The 13,171-nt window shown below is 42.5% G+C and overlaps 1 protein-coding gene across 3 annotated transcripts in view; it reads right to left on the bottom strand.

Annotated features, from left to right (window-relative positions):
* Positions 1-321: 321 nt before the first annotated feature.
* Positions 322-13,171, bottom strand: part of LOC105920304 (retinal-specific phospholipid-transporting ATPase ABCA4) — a 52,526-nt gene continuing 39,676 nt past the window's right edge. For all 3 annotated transcript variants that reach the window (XM_036125048.1, XM_036125049.1, XM_036125050.1), the window contains 22 exons: positions 12,605-12,729; positions 12,413-12,511; positions 12,146-12,335; positions 11,939-12,033; positions 11,808-11,840; positions 11,495-11,600; positions 10,633-10,707; positions 10,355-10,524; positions 10,019-10,196; positions 9,812-9,927; positions 7,728-7,875; positions 7,519-7,642; positions 5,967-6,096; positions 5,730-5,850; positions 5,563-5,625; positions 5,367-5,473; positions 4,938-5,079; positions 3,769-3,903; positions 3,534-3,637; positions 3,338-3,430; positions 3,009-3,255; positions 322-1,262 (listed from right to left, as the gene is read on the bottom strand). In XM_036125048.1, coding sequence (XP_035980941.1) covers positions 1,143-1,262; positions 3,009-3,255; positions 3,338-3,430; positions 3,534-3,637; positions 3,769-3,903; positions 4,938-5,079; positions 5,367-5,473; positions 5,563-5,625; positions 5,730-5,850; positions 5,967-6,096; positions 7,519-7,642; positions 7,728-7,875; positions 9,812-9,927; positions 10,019-10,196; positions 10,355-10,524; positions 10,633-10,707; positions 11,495-11,600; positions 11,808-11,840; positions 11,939-12,033; positions 12,146-12,335; positions 12,413-12,511; positions 12,605-12,729 — 2,721 coding nt within the window. In that variant the 3' untranslated portion in view covers positions 322-1,142. The remainder of the gene's footprint in view (positions 1,263-3,008; positions 3,256-3,337; positions 3,431-3,533; positions 3,638-3,768; positions 3,904-4,937; positions 5,080-5,366; positions 5,474-5,562; positions 5,626-5,729; positions 5,851-5,966; positions 6,097-7,518; positions 7,643-7,727; positions 7,876-9,811; positions 9,928-10,018; positions 10,197-10,354; positions 10,525-10,632; positions 10,708-11,494; positions 11,601-11,807; positions 11,841-11,938; positions 12,034-12,145; positions 12,336-12,412; positions 12,512-12,604; positions 12,730-13,171) is intronic.

The raw sequence follows: 13,171 nt of genomic DNA, 5'->3' as shown, positions 1-13,171 counted from the left end.
CCAATAGTTAAATGTTAGAAGTAATGAATGCCCCATGTAAGTGGTAGAGGTTGCATTCTTGCACATTTCAAATACGACTGCATCTATTTACGAGTTTTGAATATCTTTGGTGCTCTCAGGGGATAATGCTTGTGAAGCAGACATTTAGTCATGCAGCCTTCCAGCTTTTTAGTAAAAACTGTGAAAATGTGCAGCAGCCCTTTGATATCGACATGCCTTTGCCATGTGGTTGCTCTAAAAACCTTTGATTCTTGAACTAATTCTGTCTAATCTCAGGTTTTCTTAACAATGTGAATGTAACTGCAAATAAAGGTGCACGTCTTAAAGAAACATTAACTTTATTTGATATATGATGCATCTCATACAAACATTTATTTTCCCCATTCATTCTTCACCCGCTAATGACACCAAATGTGATAAATGTGAGTGAACAATCGGCTCTGGACACAAACAAGAAGAGCGTAAAGAAGACGGAACATAAAAACAAAAGTGCTCCGATGGGCTTAAATGAGTTTGCTGCAGCTGCAGCATCAGCCGAAGGATTTTGTGATAATTACCGAATGTATTTCACTACAATAATGTCAAAACATCTTAGTGATAAATTGAGATGCTTGTAATCAATAAAGTGCAAAACAACTAAGCTTGTTCAAGTGCTTCTTTCAGAGGGTCATAAAGGCAGTTCAAAAGTGTTGTGCTTGGCATCTGAAGCGGAAAGTACAAAAAAAGCTATGCTTTCTTACTACGCAACACCGTATGCATATTTCTGACGTTCCCTCAGAAGACGTCACTGTCCTTTTTAACATTTGTTAGACCCGGTTCTAAGGCGAGCAGGATGTGGAACATGCAGCAGGCACATAAATGCTCCACTAACTAACTTTGTTTTATGGAAAAGCAAAAAAAAAATGTAATTAAAAAGGGGTAATTTAAAAATAATTTACATGGTTTCCATCCTGGTTTTACCACATGAGAAGGATTGCTTACTGTATCCAGAAAGGCTCGGTTAGATCTGATTTCAGAGATTTTTCTTTTTCTTTACTTCTAGTGATCCTTTCAGAGGTTGAGCCTCATTGCTGTCTGTCCAAAGTGGAGATAAAGTCCATGAACCCATGACGCAAACACCAAGAGCTCTCATCCGGTTTAGGTCACTTCCTATGAGACTTGATCGCTGTGGTTTCAAAGTACCGCTGTGCCCAAGCAGCTTTTGGGTGCAGTACAGTAGCGTCATCATCTCTGGACTGCTGCTTGGCAAAATTCACAAAAACCTGCAGGGACAATGGTAGATCAGAAAAGCTTTGTGGAAGAAGGACTGGAGGGGGGGAAAAACTTGTTCATGAACATCAAACAGTGAGGGAGAAAAAACAGCTTCATATTTTTATGTAATCATTAGTCAGGACTTAAACGCACACATTGGCTCTCAACATTGTACACATTCAGGTTTTTGTAAGGTAAAAAGGCCAGATAATAGACATGAGTTTCAAATTTAAAGGGCCTAGATCATGGAAAATCTACTTTTTGAACTTTTACTTATGTGATGATGTTATTCCTTCATCAAAATTATGCCCAAAAGTGGAATTTGGCTTGATTCATGGATGTCTGAGTAATCCTCTCTGAGCAGGAGCCCCTCTGTGCCCTGAAAAACTACTGGTTCATTACTGGTCTACCTTGGCCTCGCCGCCCCTGCCCAGTAAACAACACGCCCAACCAGCGGTGATGTGAGCCAGAGCGCGATCATTTCTTCTCAAAGTTGAGGTGAAGTGGCTCTTTTAGCACCTAATCTGCACAGCAACAACAACTACTCTTTTTTTAAGCCAGGCAGCAGCAGCTCTACGGCGACCCCACATGGAGAGCGGGGGAGTTGCACTGAAGGCGACTGTCTTTCTCCCCAGTTGGAAAAATAGCATCGGAAAACAACTATTTCACAACAAATGAATTCCTCATAGGGACAAATGCAATATTTAAGCTTATATATGCATATAGTTGACTTTGGAAGGCCTTAAAAAGCATGATATAGAACATTTAAGGCGATATTTATTTTTTACAATTAAGTTTGAACAGTCTTGGGTAAAATATTTAGAAAATTGTGATGGAATATATTATGCTCTGATTAAACCAAACATAAATAAACCATACGAGGTTGCTTTTCATCAGAAAGAAGACAATCTGGGTTGTTTTCTTGTTTTTGTTTTCCCGTGTCAAAATGAATGAAATTCTGAAGTCCAAATACCAGTTTGCTTTGACCCAAAACCTTCAAGTCATCCTCTATGAAAGCTGTCGATGAAGAGGGACTTTGTTTTGTCAAAGCTGGCATCACATGAAAATTTGTGACGTCACCTTAAGAGGAGCACCGATAAGAGATCTCCTCACAATCTGATAGACTTGGGGAAATTTGCAGCTACAACACACGATGCTTCAGGAAAGCCAAAAGCATCTGCGAGGACTCTACTCATCAATGCAACTTATTGGAAGTGCTGCCATATCGGAGGGGGTACAAATCCCCAATACACAAACAGGCTGAAAAATAGTTGTTCCTGCCCCCAGAACCGTGGTTGCTCTGGACTAACAATAGAACTTTGACTCTGCAATAGAGTCAAAAGATACATATTGAACCGACTTGCTTCTTCTTCCACATGTAAGATGTTTACAAAATGTTCACTTTTGTTCATTTCATTTCTGCACAAAGAATTGCACAATCTTTTTTATTATCTTAATTATTGTTAAATTATGGAGCTATTTAAAGATACTACCCTGCACTGTACATTGTACAATGAGATGGCACTAAAGGCATTATATTCTATGTAAAGGATGGGTGGAATACAGTTTTAAACTGTTTCTTTTATGATGATTTGGATTTTTTTAACTCACAAAAAATGCCATTTTAACGGGTGTGTACACTTAGGAGAACTACTGTAAAATGACTTTACATTGAGTTTAAATGCAATGGGAAAAGCAAAAGTAAGCGCTTTTCAAAAGAATGTTGTTTTTTTTTTTTTGTGAATATCCATATTCACCTGATCAAGCGTCGTCTGTGACACAGAGTAGTCTTCGATGTTCAGTTTGTCCTTGTTAGCCAGCACCATTTGAAATATGCGAGCCAGGGATGGCGAGGAGATCTTATACTGCAGCGTGTTGTAGTGCTTCTCCCTCTGGACGGAGCCGGGGAAGGTGCTCTCCATGAACGCCTCAGCCGGGTTCAGGTCGGGGGGACAGCCGGGCTTAGCCCTGATCTTCATGGTCACCACGTAGCCGTCGCCAAACCTGGACCGCAACCAAACGGCTGTCACATTACGTGTGCTATAAACTGATATCGGAAATTTGAGCGAGGAGTGAAATGACTGACTTGTATTTGAGATGCTGAATGGTTCCCAGACATTTGAAGGATCCGTTAACCATGATGGCTAAGCGGGTGCACAGCGCTTCGCATTCTTCCATGCTGTAAGAAAATTACAATCGCACTGTGGAGCCACCTCTGTAAAGACATAAATACACACACGCATGCGCGCGTACGGTATGGCGGACAGCAATGGAAGGTTTACCTGTGCGAGGTGAGGACCACGGCTCGCCTGTCCTGAATCACACTCATGATGGAGTTCCACAGGAAGCGTCTGGAGAGCGGGTCCATGCCTGTGGTCGGCTCGTCCTGTGAGGGAGAAGGGAACAAACGGAGACAATAATATATTCACAACTGAATTTTGTGAAGTCTACCTTGAATGTTCTCCTTATTATCATCATCATCTGAAAACCATGAATGCCAAGTGGTTTACTGCTCACCAGCAGCACCAGAGCAGGACAGCCGATCATGGCAATGGCAGTGGAGAGCTTCCTCTTGTTCCCTCCGCTGTAGGTCCCAGCACTTCGGCCTGCGTACTCTGATAAACCCAGTTTCTGGATGGCCCATTCAGCTACCTGAAAAAGGTAAACATTTAAGCAAAGCGGGACTCTGTCAAATCTCTGTTCTTCAATTGTTTCATTCAAGTTCCTCCCGTTCTCTGGGTCCTGATCAAGAAGACATCAATCAAGGCTCTTTGCTTAGATCAGGCATGTCCAAAGTGCGGCCCGGGGGCCATTTGTGGCCCCTGGACTCATTCTGGGTGGCCCCCAACAGCATTCCAAGAAAGATTTGGTCCAGGTGGCTGATGCAGATGGAAGTTTTTTAGTTTTTAATTAGGGCGAAATTATGACAGAAAAGTAAAAAGCCTACAATTGAAAATGTTAAGTTCAATATTCATCTTTTAATAAACACACTTTTGACATACTCTTTAATTTCATGGTAACATCTATTCAGTGACATTTAATTACTCAAATAGAAACTTTGGTGCATTAAATCTGCTTTGAATTCAATTATTAAAATTTGCTAATTACAGCAAGTGTTTTCAAAGAACAACTGAGCCAAATATTGTTTTTATGGCTAAACCAATAAGAGTCAAATTTAATCATTCAAAATAATTTGCAAGCTGGACGAAAATCTTTTAATATGACAAATAAGCATTACCCTTTTTATCTTTTAAAATTATCATATTTTGTAGAGCAGGTAAAAACATTTACAGAATTTTTTTGGGTTTTTAAAATAATAATAATTGTGGGGGTTTTTGGCCCTCGAGTTCCTTTAACTGGACAATTTTGGCCCCTGTACCGAAAAGTTTGGACACCCCTGGCTTAGATCCTCAAGTTATTCCAAAGACATATGAGAGACATCGGCCTACAGCAGAATTAATCACTTTTTGTCAAAAAACAGCATCAAGTCTGAGCAAAGTTCTGTATTAAAAGTTGCAAAAAGGATAAACATCCGGTCCGGTTCACCGTGACACAAATACATTTAAATCCAGCCATCGAAACCAGGATTCAGGTAATGCTCTCGGGTTGTTAGCAGAACCGTTTAGAAACCAAGCGTTATGACTGGTCTGCCTGTGCATCATCTATGTGTGAAAGCTGCATCCCACCCTGCTGATCTCGGACTCTGGGACCCCTCTGAGGCGGGCGTACAGGTGCAGATGTTCTCTTCCCGTCAGAAGTTCATCGATGGCCCCAAACTGTGGACAGTAGCCCATGTTCTGGTGCACATCCAGGATGTTGGTCAAAATGCTGCGAGGGCGACACAACGGAAACACAGCACGGCATTGAAAGGCGCTTTCTCAGGTAGATTTCTAAACAGGTGACTGATTTAGCCCCCTACCCCATGCTGAAATGCCGCTTTCAATGAGATATGTTTACATCTCATTAAATGCATTGAGTGCATGTAAAACTCTAATGTTTCATGGGATTTTTTTAAAAACTTGAAACATATTCTCTCTTGCACTCAAGGCATTTACAATTCTCTTTTTTTAATATTAGTGTAATCCTTTAAGTGGTCATTTCTTTATGTCATGAACCTGTAGCCAGAGACAGAAGCTTCTCCTGACGTCACATCTATGTCTCCAGTCAGCATCTTAAATGTCGTGGTCTTCCCGGCTCCATTCACCCCCAGGAGACCGAAGCACTGCAGAGAGAGAGAGAGAGAGAGAGAGAGAACAGGTGATCTGACTGCTCACTGCTGTTCAGAACTGATTCAAAGAAGACTGGACAAACCTCTCCAGGCGAAACTCCAACACAGATGCGATCCACAGCAGGGATGATCGTTCCTCTGTACGTCTAACCAAGGCCAGAGGAAAACAGGGTGAACCAGAAACCTCGCCGTCTTTAGGTTTTCGTCATTTCACTTTAAGCCTAAACCTGTGAGTGATGAAATGTCTCACCTTGGACAAATCTTTTATGCGTAAAATATCATACGTATTCACACCCCTGTGGATTCGCTCCCTTTCCTCGGCCACATCTTTATCTTCCTCCGAAAGATGAGGCTTCGGGCCGTCTGGAATCCTAGAATCACGACGGTTGGAAACAAAACCGTTCTTAACAAATCCAGTCTGCTGACCCGAAAGTGACAGTACGTCTTCGATTGAGCCTTGTAGTTACGACGCTTTCCTGTCCTTTACCAGTGATCCAGGAAGAAGCGGTACTGAAGGAGGATGTTAAGGATGAAATAGACGAATCCCTCAACAGCCATGTAGAACAAGTTCTTCCCAATGAAGTCCCAGTGAAAGGGATCTGGACTATAATCCTCGCCTGAGGGGATGGACAGACACGGCACACCTGTAACTTTTGCTTCCTTGTGTCTGGCTGTTTCAGACTGACGGACGTTGCCTTGCAAAAGTATTTATGTCACTTAAACTGTTTCACATTTTGCTACCCCACAGTTGCAGTCTTCAGTGTGTTTTATTAGAATTCAGACAACAGACGAATCTCAAAAAGTGGCGTGCATGCGAGTTCGGGACCCCTGAGTCAGGACTTTGTTGAATCACCTTTCACAGCGATTACCTACGACTGCACGTCTCATCGTCGGCACCAGCTTTTACGTCTTGCCACGGGTTCTCAGTTGGATTTGGATCCATGCTTCATCTGAGCCATTCAATCTCATGAATACGATTTGATATAAACTGCTGTGTTGTAGCTCTGGCTGCATGTTTAGTGTTGTTTTGCTGCTGGAAGATGAACGCCCAATGCAGCTTCAAGTCTTCTGCCGCCTCTGATGAGTTTGCATGGCGTTCTTCTAGGGCTGCCCTGTGCTTAGCTATATTTCCCCACCCACTCCGCCCATCTTCAGTGTCACTGCGGGAATAGTACGCCCAGGTGAAGTGTAGTGTCAGTTTCACAGCGCGAATGCTGGGTCTCCTGCACGGCTTCAGGCAAACTAATAAAGGAACTATTTTTGACTTCTTTCAACTTCGGCTTTCTTCTTGCCACTTGAGCACCAAAGGCCAGATTTGTGGATCATGCCACACTTTTTAGACTTACTTCTACACGTGTAGGAAAATATGTTTCATTTTGTTTCCATGCTGCACAGTGGCGCAGTGGGTAGCGCTGTTGCCTTGCAGCAAGAAGGTCCTGGGTTCGAGTACACCCTGGGTCTTTCTGCATGGAGTTTGCATGTTCTCCCTGTGCATGCGTGGGTTCTCTCCGGGTACTCCGGCTTCCTCCCACAGACCAAAAACATGACTGTTAGGTTAATTGGCTTCTCCAAATTGTTCTTAGGTGTGTGTGTGAATGGTTGTTTGTCCTGTTTGTCTCTCTGTGTTGCCCTGCGACAGACTGGCGACCTGTCCAGGGTGTACCCCGCCTCTCGCCCAGTGAACGCTGGAGATAGGCACCAGCACCCCCCGCGACCCCATGAGGGATTAAGCGGTTCGGAAAATGGATGGATGGATGGATTTTGTTTCCATTTCACAGTTATCAACAACTTTATGTTGGTCTGTCGCCTAAAATCCCAACAAAATGCACCGTAGCTCGGGTTGAAATGCTACAAAGTGTGAAAAAAGTCCAAGGTGTTTGAATACTTTTGCAAGGCACTGTCCTCTTGTCTAGAGTTCTGCTATGGAGTCTAACGTGTGATACATGCAGTGACTAGACATTCATTGCGCTCAGACGGTGGTTGAAAGCTGAAGCATTTGTCAGTATTTGCTGAGAGATATTGGAACAAGGTGTGATTACCAAAGCGAGCATAGATATCAGTCACAGCCTGGTTCATGGCCATGTCTATGAGACCTCTACCAAGGCAGTAATGGGGAAAGACGAGCAACACCGTCTTTAACATCTGGTTGAATCTGTAAAGAGCCTAGATTTAAAAAAAAAAAAAAAAAACAGAGCATGAGAAAGAAAATCGTGTGAAGAAATTAGGGTGATGTGCGCCGTGGACTCACTGTGGTGCTCTCAAACAGATCCAGGATGAAGGTGATGGCGCTGCTGTTGATCCCGATGAAGAGGTTGATGCATGACAGAGAGACGTAGGCTGTGCTGGGGACGCTGAAGACGTAGGACATGGGGTACATCATGGGCGTCACGGACCAGCTGACAAAGAGATCAACAGTGGGATCAGTCCGAAACAATGAAGGCCAACTAATCACACCTGACAATGCTCCCTGTCTTCTGATTCTAGCGGGCCGACTGTGTCTCACTGACACTAATATGATTCTGGCCGGCTGACCATTATCTCACTCGCTGCTTCTCCTAATTGCTGTGAGCACCTGCAACACAACTGGCAGGACCATTTTCCCCGTTATATTCTGAGCCTCCATAGAAACCTACTGCCAGATAATCTGAAAGCCTAACCATGACTAGATGCCAGGCATTGTTTGCCCGTCTTGCCTGTTTCTTAATCAAGCTTCCTGTTTCCTGGATTTCCCTGTCTCACCTTGCCCTCGCACGGACACTTCATCGGCTCGCTGATTTCTGGACACAACCTGGACTGTCTAACCATCACTCATCTCGCCAAGCCCATCGGACCTCGTCAGCCATCTCCTGATCCACGCCAGCCTCAAAGACCTGCCTCAGGCCTCAGGCAGTGATTTATTTATTTTCAATAAATCTTTTAAAACGCGTCACCGTGTCATGGTTCGAATCTTTACAAAAGTAAAGAAGAAGACAACTTCTTCTTTACTTTTGTTTTGCCAGCCGTTCATGACAACGTTTTCTAAATTCAGTTATTGCCTCCGGTTATTGACACCGCAGGTAAAAAGCCTTACAGGTTACCTAAAAATCCCAATGAACTCTTAGAAAAGTTCAACCTTTAGTGTGAAGATATTTATTCAGTAAGTTAAAAAAAACCAGTGTCACAGTTACTGACATCCCAAACACTTTCTATAAATTTAATGTGATTAAAGCATTTATTTAAATATATTACTATACTATCTTAAGTGCATAAAATTGTCTAGGAACATTTAATTAATTATCCATGACTTTTTGTGTGCCTGGAGTATAAACATGAAACAAACGTGAGCCCCAAAGCTCTTCGCCACTCTTCAAAAGGGGAAAGACAAGTAAACATACATATTCAATATGGCTTCACCAGGGGTGTAACTAAGTGTGGTGGTTGCTGTAACGTTTTAATTTAACCCGTTAAACAAAAGCATTGCCGAACCAATCATCACCAACCAATGACTATGGATAAAGATCAGTTGTTTGTTTTTAGACTGACGTTACATTACATTAGCATCCTGCAGAACCCAAGTTTATATTTACACCATCCTCCACAATGACTGGCCACCTGTTATAGACGCGTAAAAAACTGACATAGTATCAGTATTATTAAATACATTAAAAACAATATGAAAAAAAAGGTTGCAGTTCTGGAAAAATTCACTTTAAAGATGACATTTTTTGCCATCTTTACCATCCTACTAACTGATCAGTCCTCGTTTGTCACAGCAGTGTTTGTTTAAACTGTTTAATTAACTCACTGACTATAGATGTAGGCATGTTTAGGCAAGTAGGCATGTTCTTGTAGCCACGTCCAGATTTCTAAAGAACAATACGTACAATATTTGTGTTCATTTATTTGCTTATTCTCCTGTCTTTTCCATTTGGACGAGTGGCCAAGAAAAAGGGGCCCCTGGGTCACATCATACTTATATCCAGGGAAACAGGAGCTCATGGACCCACTAAAAGCAACTAGATACTTTGAATAACCAAAAGGAAATCCACTAATAGTGAGGATTCACTTACTAGAGAAGTTTGGGGTAACAAGATGATTTTTCTTACCATGTTCTTTTCAAATTGACTGTGAAAAGGCTAAAATATGAATTTACCTGAGGGACTTTTACATATCTTCACTTTTACATATTGGGTTGCCAATAGGTGTGGAGGGCACTGCTAAATAATAAGTAGAGTTTTCTTTTTACTAGTTGTGGAGTTTTTATGCTTATTTCCATTTCCGTTTTTGTTCCTCAACTGGAAAAGAGAAGGATGTGGACAATTCGAACGGAGAATGTCAATTAGTGCAACTCACCCATAAAGCATGAGCAGAGCAATAAGGGGTTGCAGGTTGGCTGATGAGGTGTAACATCTCTTATCGAAAAACAGGAAAATCTCCACCACCATTGCAGCACTGATAGAGTAATTCACCTGGAAATGGACACAAAAAGCACAGGCCTCAGCTCAAGCTCCAATTACATGACCTAGATTTTGACTCCAAAATGTAACTAGGTTACTGTACCATGTCCCAGAGAAAGTTGGCCACCCAATACACCAGTGGACTAACGCCGCTAACAAACTGCAGGTGTTTGGCCTGAGTGACCCTCTCCTGGATGAGATAAAGGACGAAACTGGCAGGGACAAAGGACATGGCGAAAATGACACAAATGGCAACCACTGCGTCCACTGAGGTAGTCAGACTGGGAAAAAGAGAGAGAGAAAAGGAGTTTCCATGAGCTGTGATTGAAGGGAAACGTTGTTGTTTTCTAACAATAACCACCGGTGAACAATCCATATTTCCTGTTTGCAGCAGAAGGAAATGGATGGGGAGAGACTCGTGAGGCTGACGGTGACTCACACAGTGATCTCAGAGAGCTGCTCTTTGGTCAGGTTCAGAGGATGGTTGACGACCGTGATCCCGTATTCATCCAGATCAGCTCCTTTGGGCAGGTTTGCACGAAGGATGCCGTTGTTGGCCACATTCATAAAAGATACCATGGCATGCCAGCCCTTGTTGTTATACCAGACCTGGAAAAGACTGCCACTGATTAACATGAGGTTGAATGTCCTGGGTAGTTCATTGAATTCATGTGTAGCTAAATCATTTATCCAACCGATGAGGTGTACAGGACTAACCTTGACATTGTTCTGCGTTTCCATATACCTGAGGAACTTCCCTATTCCGTCAAGGGTTTGTTTGGAGTATCGACCCTGAAGACAAAAGCTACAGTTACCGTTTCAAAAGATATTAAAATTAAAAAAAACAATGTGTTAATATAGCTTTTAACAGGGAGGTCAACCCCAAACAATTGTATAAAAGGATAGTTAAAAGGTTTTAAGCAGTAGATAGATCCTGGTGTCTTTGTTTAGTACAAATCCAGATTAGTCCAAGAGGGACTAATACCAAAGTGAACTTTAATTGTTTTAAGGTCAGAATCATTGTTGTAAGTGTTGCAAACTCTATTTTACCAACTTTTAAATTGTCCTCATGTTTGCATTGGACAAAGATTAACCACGAAATCAGTGACAAGTAATGCGCAGAATGTAGGCAGGAGGCGGTGCACCACCAACCATCTTCCTGTGCCAAACAGGTACTGGGAACAGAAAGTCGACCTAAAAGTTTAGGTTGGTGGTTTTCATGAAAAACCACCGACTTAAACTTGGTGCCGCACCTCCTCCCACCTGTATTAACTTTGTAGTTATCCACCAGTTTCCATTTAAATAACCACCCAAATCAAAAAAGGGAAGACAATTTGAAAGTTAAAAGCACGTTTATGTAAAGTGCAATGACATTTTGGAGAGTGGAGTTATCCTAAGATGCAGAAGACCACTTTGGTTCTGGCCCTTCTTGGACTAGCCATTAGATTTAGCTTCTCATACCAGCCAATCTGGGTTCATCAAAATGAAGCTGCTATCTTCTGCAAGTCAGATGTTAATCACTTAAAAGCTTTTAACACAACTTCATGCAAAAGTTCTTAACCATCCCTTTAAGCCTCACCCCGGTAATGTTAAGAAGCTGTCCCAGCTGAGTTGCCAACTCCTGAAGTGTCTTTGGCTGCACTCCTAAAACAGGAAGTTGTCCACCCACTGATATACCACCATACCTGCACACCACAGAGGAATCTCAGATTTAGCGGGCTGTTTCTGCAGCACTGGGATTGCAGTATACAAAATAACCACAAGAGGGCGAGCTGCACCAATACAAACACACATCTTTCCATGAAATGCACCTCTAGATGAAAATGAGCTGTCATAACGTGGTCTTACTTGTATGTTTACAACATATAGGATGGATGGAAATGTATGATTACCTCTGTTCATTCACCCAATATTTGCTTTTCAAGCTGCAGAGAGATCAAACAGAGTTATTACAGGATTTCATATCGAGCCGATGCAGTCCATGTCTGCATATATCCTTTGAAGGGCTTTAAAGCCTCCATACCTGGTCCTGATCAGGGTAGGGTAGGTCTTGACAAGGTAGTCAGAGATGTTCCTACCAGTAAGGTCAAACAAAACATCTCCAGTTGACTGGATCCTCTGAAAAGAAAAGAAAACAAATCTAGATTCTCATCAGATGATTTGTTTAAAGCAATGTTTGGTCTTGTCTGCCCAAAGTGGGGACATGTTAAGTACCACCTGAGCAACCCACCTGTGGGGGTGGCAGGCCTCCGGCTCCTTCAGGACACACAGGGAGCATGGTGAGTTTCTTGGAGGTGCTGCACTGGCATTCTGGAGAGGGTCTAAGGCGGGTCCACTTTGTGCTCTCCAGCATTTCTATCAAGGAAGGGTTAACGAGGGGCATCTCCCACTCTGTGGTGATGTTATTACATGGGAAATCTCTAGTATGGGATGAAATCGAGCAGTTCTGTGAACCAAATCAAAAATAACACATATGTGCACAGTGTTCTTTACTCACTCCAAGGGTTCGTCGGCCATGCAGCGGGTCCCAAAACCGGGCTTGTCAAGCAAAACCTCACCAAAGTATCTCATCTGTGCATCCAGGGGACGCTCATTGCTGCAATGGACACATTTTGGCCACTTCATTTTATGCTGTTTCATTCATTTCAGCCGTTCATATTTTACTCTGATTTTAATAAAAGGTGCCCACCTGAAGAACGTGTACTGTCTTCCATACATCCAGGGAGTCAGGGTCACGCTCGGATACTCTCCAAAAGGTGGGACTATGCGAGTAAACATCAGTGCCAAGAAGACAAAGCTGGCTGGAAGCACAATCTGCCAGAGCCAACGAAACAACTGCGCTTTAAAAAGAAGGAAACAGTCCTGAACTGTGTCTTACAAAAGTCTTTGTACCCCCTGAGCGTTTTCACATTCAGTCCCATAACCAGCATCTTCAGTGCATTTTATTGTGGTTTTACGTTACAGACCAACACAAAGTAGTGCATCCATGTGAGAAGGGATGGAAAAGGATAAATGGTTTTGAAAAATGCTTTTTGTTTTCTGAGGATCAAACATTTGTACTTCATCTTCTGTTAACGATTGCAAGGAAATCTACTGATTGAAGCCAGACTCGCCTACAATTGCACAACGGATACAAAAAAATTACAAAAAGTTTACACTATGCAGATTTCTGTTCTAGAATATTTTCTTACTGCTTTGTGTTTGCCAATCACATAAAATCCCAGTAAAATTTGTTTAAAATGGTAGTTCTATGTTG

Source organism: Fundulus heteroclitus, chromosome 21, assembly GCF_011125445.2.
Source record: "Fundulus heteroclitus isolate FHET01 chromosome 21, MU-UCD_Fhet_4.1, whole genome shotgun sequence".
NCBI lineage: Eukaryota > Metazoa > Chordata > Actinopteri > Cyprinodontiformes > Fundulidae > Fundulus > Fundulus heteroclitus.
This window is presented reverse-complemented; position numbering and strand designations above follow the sequence as displayed.